This window comes from Borostomias antarcticus (assembly GCF_949987555.1).
Source record: "Borostomias antarcticus genome assembly, chromosome: 22".
Lineage (NCBI taxonomy): Eukaryota > Metazoa > Chordata > Actinopteri > Stomiiformes > Stomiidae > Borostomias > Borostomias antarcticus.
Genome location: NC_140255.1, coordinates 20,090,905 through 20,099,230, shown reverse-complemented (window position 1 = coordinate 20,099,230; position 8,326 = coordinate 20,090,905). Strand labels below are relative to the sequence as shown.

The 8,326-nt window shown below is 46.8% G+C and overlaps 1 protein-coding gene across 1 annotated transcript in view; it reads right to left on the bottom strand.

The window, feature by feature from the left end:
- atrnl1b (attractin-like 1b) overlaps positions 1–8,326 on the bottom strand; it is a 120,866-nt gene that overhangs the window by 78,110 nt on the left and 34,430 nt on the right. The window contains exons 17-19 of the mRNA XM_084455866.1: positions 8,032–8,220; positions 3,877–4,125; positions 279–416 (exon numbers count right to left, since the gene is read on the bottom strand). Of these exons, the coding sequence (XP_084311992.1) occupies positions 279–416; positions 3,877–4,125; positions 8,032–8,220 (576 nt within the window). The remainder of the gene's footprint in view (positions 1–278; positions 417–3,876; positions 4,126–8,031; positions 8,221–8,326) is intronic.

The window sequence follows — 8,326 nt, the reverse complement described above, 5'->3', positions numbered from 1 at the left end:
GAGTGTGTGTGTGTGTGTGTGCGTGTTGTATTGTGTTGTGTGTGTGTGTGTGCGTATTGTATTGTGTTGTGTGTGTGTGTTGTATTGTGGTGTATAGTGTGAGTGTGTGTGTGTGTGCGTATTGTATTGTGTGTGTGTGTGTGTTGTATTGTGTTGTATAGTGTGAGTGTGTGTGTGTGTGCGTATTGTATTGTGTGTGTGTGTGTGTTGTATTGTGTTGTATAGTGTGAGTGTGTGTGTGTGTGCGTATTGTATTGTGTGTGTGTGTGTGTTCTCACCTTGACATTTCCCTCCGTTGGTGGGGTCTCCGTGGTAACCGGGCATGCATGTCTGGCAGTGCGGCCCGGTGGTCAGGTTACGGCACTGCTCACACACACTCCCGTTCACACACACGCTGTGACCGTTACACTGGCACGCTGGGGAGGACACAGGACAGCACGTCAGAGACACACACACACACACACACTGCTCACACACACTCCCGTTCACACACACGCTGTGACCGTTACACTGGCACGCTGGGGACACACAGGACAGCACGTCAGAGACACACACACACACACACACACTGCTCACACACACTCCCGTTCACACACACACTGCTCACACACACTCCCGTTCACACACACGCTGTGACCGTTACACTGGCACGCTGGGGAGGACACAGGACAGCACGTCAGAGACAGGACCAGGGACCAGAGGACCAGAGGACCAGGGACCAGAGGACCAGAGACCAGAGACCAGAGACCAGGGACCAGAGGACCAGAGACCAGAGGACCAGAGGACCAGAGGACCAGAGGACCAGAGACCAGAGGACCAGAGGACCAGAGGACCAGAGACCAGACCAGAGGACCAGAGCATATTATAGCATATTATAGCATGTTATAGCATATTATAGCATGTTATAGCATATTATAGCATGTTATAGCATGTTATAGCATATTATAGCATGTTATAGCATATTATAGCATATTATAGCATGTTATAGCATGTTATAGCATATTATAGCATATTATAGCATGTTATAGCATGTTATAGCATATTATAGCATGTTATAGCATATTATAGCATATTATAGCATATTATAGCATGTTATAGCATGTTATAGCATGTTATAGCATATTATAGCATATTATAGCATGTTATAGCATATTATAGCATATTATAGCATGTTATAGCATGTTATAGCATGTTATAGCATATTATAGCATATTATAGCATGTTATAGCATGTTATAGCATATTATAGCATGTTATAGCATGTTATAGCATATTATAGCATGTTATAGCATATTATAGCATATTATAGCATGTTATAGCATGTTATAGCATGTTATAGCATGTTATAGCATATTATAGCATATTATAGCATATTATAGCATGTTATAGCATGTTATAGCATGTTATAGCATATTATAGCATGTTATAGCATATTATAGCATGTTATAGCATGTTATAGCATGTTATAGCATATTATAGCATGTTATAGCATATTATAGCATGTTATAGCATATTATAGCATATTATAGCACATACAAACTAGAGGTCGACCAATCGTGTATTTTTAAAGGCGGATATAATAATGATAGATTGGAGCAGGAAAAACTTGATATAGCAAACAGTTATAGCAATAAAAATGAAATAGCCACTGTCAAATAAATTAAATACCTAAGTAAATAAATGTGAATGATCAAACTCAAGGTAGGCTGAAAGGCAGAGAGTGATAAACTCAGAGAGGTCAGAGAGGTCAGGCCTACATGTCCTGTTTGTTTCCTCAGGCGTTGAAGCCTCTCCTACCTGCACACACCTGACCTCTGACCCCTGGGAGGCCTCCATGTCCAACAGAGCAGAACACATTTCCTTCACTATTCATTCCCTCTATGAATGATTGTGTTTCACTGAGGAGAATCTCTAAGAATGTCTTCTTCTCACCCAAGAGGAGGCTATATCCAGGACATTTTCTTAAAATACCTTTATTTATATTTATCTTCAGTAAAGTTCAAATAAAGTAGCCTATTCCTTTTTGTCAGTTGCTGGGTGGCTGTGGTCCAGATCCTTGTCAATCAATTCAAATATATATATAAGATAAAAAGTATATTAAATATGTAACGGAACAACCTTAAATATGTGGTGTCTTAGACCTACATGGTTTGAATATGGTGTATTTCCAGAGGGCAGAGGCTTCTCAGCATGGACACTATCACAACCCAGTTCAGACCAGTTCTCAAAGCGTCCCATCAGCTCCGATTAATCAGCAAAAAACATTAATTGGTCGACCTCTAATAAAAACACTCACAGAACTGAAGTATAGCTGCAGTAGCACCCTGGCTCATAACACTATTAAAACACAGACATTGAGAGCTGGGTGTCGGGTTACTTGGACCAGGTGATCAGCGGGCATGCTGTGGTCGTGAAGTGCATTGTGGGTTTATATCTTTATAAAGTCTTACATCACTGAGACAGTGGACGGCTGGATTACTGTAACACACCTCAGTCAATACCACGTTTCAGTCAATATGAAACCCAAGTAACCTGCCTGTGTGTGTGTTTGTGTGTGTGTGTGTGTGTGTGTGTGTGTGTGTGTGTGTGTGTGTGTGAAGGCGAGTAAGAATAGACATATTCTAGGACACTAAGAGTAGATTCTAGGACAGTAAGAGTAGGCCTATTCTAGGACAGTAAGAGTAGATTCTAGGACAGTAAGAGTAGACCTATTCTAGGGCAGTAAGAGTAGGCCTATTCTAGGGCAGTAAGAGTAGGCCTATTCTAGGGCAGTAAGAGTAGGCCTATTCTAGGGCAGTAAGAGTAGGCCTATTCTAGGGCAGTAAGAGTAGGCCTATTCTAGGACAGTAAGAGTAGGCCTATTCTAGTACAGTAAGAGTAGGTATATTCTAGGGCAGTAAGAGTAGGCCTATTCTAGGACAGTAAGAGTAGATTCTAGGACAGTAAGAGTAGATTCTAGGACAGTAAGAGTAGGCCTATTCTAGGACAGTAAGAGTAGGCCTATTCTAGGACAGTAAGAGTAGATTCTAGGACAGTAAGAGTAGATTCTAGGACAGTAAGAGTAGGCCTATTCTAGAACAGTAAGAGTAGGTCTATTCTAGGACAGTAAGAGTAGGCCTATTCTAGGACAGTAAGAGTAGGCCTATTCTAGGACAGTAAGAGTAGATTCTAGGACAGTAAGAGTAGGCCTATTCTAGGACAGTAAGAGTAGGTCTATTCTAGGACAGTAAGAGTAGATTCTAGGACAGTAAGAGTAGATTCTAGGACAGTAAGAGTAGATTCTAGGACAGTAAGAGTAGGCCTATTCTAGGGCAGTAAGAGTAGATTCTAGGACAGTAAGAGTAGATTCTAGGACAGTAAGAGTAGATTCTAGGACAGTAAGAGTAGATTCTAGGACAGTAAGAGTAGATTCTAGGACAGTAAGAGTAGGCCTATTCTAGAACAGTAAGAGTAGGTCTATTCTAGGACAGTAAGAGTAGGCCTATTCTAGGACAGTAAGAGTAGATTCTAGGACAGTAAGAGTAGGCCTATTCTAGGACAGTAAGAGTAGGTCTATTCTAGGACAGTAAGAGTAGATTCTAGGACAGTAAGAGTAGATTCTAGGACAGTAAGAGTAGGCCTATTCTAGGGCAGTAAGAGTAGATTCTAGGACAGTAAGAGTAGATTCTAGGACAGTAAGAGTAGGCCTATTCTAGAACAGTAAGAGTAGGCCTATTCTAGGACAGTAAGAGTAGATTCTAGGACAGTAAGAGTAGATTCTAGGACAGTAAGAGTAGATTCTAGGACAGTAAGAGTAGATTCTAGGACAGTAGGCCTAGTCTTGTGTTCCAATATGAACAGTGTGATTGTAATGTGGTCCAGTAGTGCGGGTTCTGACCGGGACAGTGGATGAAGGCCCAGTCGAAGCCCTTCTCCCTGGGGCAGAGGCCAGGCTCCAGCACCATGTCCTGGCCCTGGCCCCCGGCCTGCCCCTGGTTGTGGCCCTGCTTGGCGGGGCTCCTCATGGGCCCCCGGTAGGAGCCCTCCATGCACTGGCCCTTCCCCGTGCTGCTGGGGTCACTGCACCAGCCGCACTCCGGCTGCTCCAAGCACTGACCACACGTCCGCAGGCCCGAACAGTTCTGGGCTGCAACACAGGAGGGAAACAGTCCGGCACAGGTACCCTCACACACCCATTTAAAACATTAGATTCATATATTATATTACATGACAGTCCATTCAAAACATTCTATTACATTATAGTCTGCAGGCCAGAACAGTTCTGGGGTGGAACACCTATTTAAAACAGTGAGGAGAACCCCACCATCTCTCCACTGTAGCTCTCTCTGGATGCTGACGCCCATCATGACTCTTAATACCCATCCTGACTCTTAATACCCATCCTGACTCTTAATACCCATCCTGACTCTTAATACCCATCCTGACTCTTAATACCCATCCTGACTCTTAATACCCATCCTGACTCTTAATACCCATCCTGACTCTTAATACCCATCCTGACTCTTAATACCCATCATGACTCTTAAAGCAATACAAAGCGTTTTCTCAGGTTTTCTCGGAACTGCGCCCCCACAGGCTCTGTGAGTAAGTGCACTGTCGTACTGTCCTAACGTTATCAGATTGTCTTTTTCTTTTTCTGGCTTCCTCCGTGATGTTTCTTTTCGGTTTTCTCACCTCCGCCATGAATCATTATGCTAAAAAACGCATGATATCCATAGACGCCGGAATAGTTAGCTACTACTGTGTTGTTTAAGCACAACGTTGCGCATGCGCACTTTGACTGAATGCTGCGTCCCGGGGGCGTGAGTTTTAAAAGGTAATAAATGTCAATGTATTATCTTTCTGAGTAGACTGTTTGGACGATTCAGCTTACTTTTAGTAAATCTAATTTACAGCCTGGAAACACAGACCCTCAAACAGTCTGGAAACACAGACCCTGAAACAGTCTGGAAACACAGACCCTCAAACAGTCTGGAAACACAGACCCTCAAACAGCCTGGAAACACAGACCCTCAAACAGCCTGGAAACACAGACCCTCAAACAGCCTGGAAACACAGACCCTCAAACAGCCTGGAAACACAGACCCTCAAACAGCCTGGAAACACAGACCCTAGAACAGTCTGGAAACACAGACCCTAGAACAGTCTGGACTCAGCCCACCTACTGTAAGTGTTGGGGAGGTTTTAGCGTTGGCTCGCTCCTGCAGACAGACATTTAGAGAACGCCGGCACTATTTCAAGGAGACGCAGGAGACAGAGCGGGGGCTCTCTCCTCGGGGGCTCTCCTCCTTCCAGGTTACGTCTCCTCTCTCCTCCTTCCAGGTTACGTCAAATAATCTCTGACATCCTGCTAATGGACCGGTAACCATGACAACAGACGGCGGCAATCACGGCAAAGTGAAGCCACTTACGAGTTCCTTCTCCATCTGTATTTAAAGAATTATTATTTTTCCTCCGGAACATTCTGTGCCGTGCACACTGCGTTCCAAGAAGATGAGATCTCCTTTGCTAGAGAGCTTTAAGCTGAAGGAATTCATTTTAATTGAAAAGCGTTCATCTTGAGCACGGAGCTGCCTGGTCTATCAGCTGAGAGCAGAACAGCACTTCAGAACCCAGGAAACATCCCAGACCACAACATTCATCCCGATGTGTGTCTCTTACTGCTCCATACCCGCTATCAATGTATGGATTTATTTATTTCATTTCAAATCAATCCATTCAAATACACCTTCAGTCAAAATGAAACGCTGCAGAATTAAAAATCAGCGCACGCACGCACACACACACATACACACACACACACAGACCACAGACAGACACACACACCACAGACAGACACAGGCCACTAGCGCAGCTGGAACACACAGCGTTTGCAGCTGAAAGATGCTGAGCAAAGTGGTGTTACAACTTAAGTCGTCTACCTGCCTCTCAATCCTATTCCCACCAAGTTCTTCAAGACTATTTTCAACTCTGTATCCATGGACACATTAACTATTCTAAATTGTTCCCTCAGTACAGACATTTTTACATCAGCGCTTAAAACTGCCCTGGTAAAACCCAATCTGAAGAAAAACAACTTATTTTAGACTTAATTTTTTCTCCAATCTCCTTTTTTAAGTTAAGTTCTCGAAGAAAAAAAAAAGCAAACAGCTAAATGATTTCCTAGCTGCAAATTGTATCCTGGACACTTTTCAGTCAGGTTTTCGCCAGCATCATAGCACAGAGACAGCGCTGGTCAAGGTTGTCAACGACCTCAGAATAAATGCAGACTTGAAAAAGCTCTCTGTCCTTGTCCTCCTGGACCTGAGTGCAGCGTTTGACACGTTAGATCATAGTATCCTTATTAGAAGACTGGAGAACTGGGTCGGCCTCTCTGGTCCAGTCCTTGACTGGGTCATCCTCTCCGGACCGGTCCTTGACTAGTTCAGGACTTATTTCACTGGTCGAGAGTTTTTTGTCGCCCTTGGTGACCACAGCTCAAAGAACACCGAGTTGACATGTGGGGTTCCACAGGGATCAGTTCTAGGGCCCCTACTTCTCAGTCTGTACATGTACACAGAACTCTGCTCTCTGCTCCTATAAGACCAGCTCCCCCCCCAGAACTCTGCTCTCTGCTCCTATAAGACCAGCTCCCCCCCCAGAACTCTGCTCTCTGCTCCTATAAGACCAGCCCCCCCCAGAACTCTGCTCCTATAAGACCACCCCCCCCCCAGAACTCTGCTCTCTGCTCCTATAAGACCACCCCCCCCCCAGAACTCTGCTCTCTGCTCCTATAAGACCAGCCCCCCCCCCAGAACTCTGCTCTCTGCTCCTATAAGACCACCCCCCCCCAGAACTCTGCTCTCTGCTCCTATAAGACCAGCCCCCCCCCCCAGAACTCTGCTCTCTGCTCCTATAAGACCAGCTCCCCCCCCAGAACTCTGCTCTCTGCTCCTATAAGACCAGCTCCCCCCCAGAACTCTGCTCTCTGCTCCTATAAGACCAGCTCCCCCCCAGAACTCTGCTCTCTGATCCTATAAGACCAGCTCCCCCCCCCCAGAACTCTGCTCTCTGCTCCTATAAGACCAGCTCCCCCCCAGAACTCTGCTCTCTGCTCCTATAAGACCAGCTCCCCCCCCAGAACTCTGCTCTCTGCTCCTATAAGACCACCCCCCCCCCAGAACTCTGCTCTCTGCTCCTATAAGACCAGCTCCCCCCCAGAACTCTGCTCTCTGCTCCTATAAGACCAGCTCCCCCCCAGAACTCTGCTCCTATAAGACCAGCCCCCCCCCCCCAGAACTCTGCTCTCTGCTCCTATAAGACCACCCCCCCCCAGAACTCTGCTCTCTGCTCCTATAAGACCAGCTCCCCCCCCAGAACTCTGCTCCTATAAGACCAGCCCCCCCCAGAACTCTGCTCTCTGCTCCTATAAGACCACCCCCCCCCAGAACTCTGCTCCTATAAGACCAGCCCCCCCCAGAGCTCTGCTCTCTGCTCCTATAAGACCAGCCCCCCCCCAGAACTCTGCTCTCTGCTCCTATAAGACCAGCCCCCCCCCAGAACTCTGCTCTCTGCTCCTATAAGACCAGCTCCCCCCCAGAACTCTGCTCCTATAAGACCAGCCCCCCCCCAGAACTCTGCTCTCTGCTCCTATAAGACCAGCCCCCCCCAGAGCTCTGCTCTCTGCTCCTCCAGGCCAGAGGGCCGGTGAAGCACTGTGACTGAACTATGATGCTGGGGAACATTCTCAAGTGTGACTGGTGAACTCAAAATGGCAAATAAAATAGCTCCTTTCTGACAGCTGTGTTTCCAGACAGAGGATGAATGATCCCCCGTAGCTGCTCTCACACATGGGGCCTGGAAGAAGCTTTTAATTCTCCTTTCAATCAGCCACTATAATATAGGGTTCTGTCAGACTGGCTGGCAGGAGACAGGCGTGCTCCACACACACACACACACACGCGCGCACGCGCACACACACACACACACACACACACACACACACACACACACACACACACACACGCACACACGCACACACACACAGACTCACCCAGGCAGTCTCCGGTCTGCCACTCCAGACACTGTCCGTAGGGGAAGGAGCAGACGTAGGCGGTGGAGTCGACGCAGCGCTGCGTCCCGGAGCACCACATGCACTCCATGGCCTGGCTGGTGCAGTTAGCACAGCTGGTCCTCAGGGCGCAGGGCATCTTACACGGGCGCGCGCTCTGGCTGGGGCTCACTGACCAGGGGGGGGGGAGAGGTCAGGATGACACACTGGTAAACGTGCTTGTGCGTTTCAAATACATGTGTGCATGCTTGCTTGTGTGTCTCCGTTATGTGTGTAT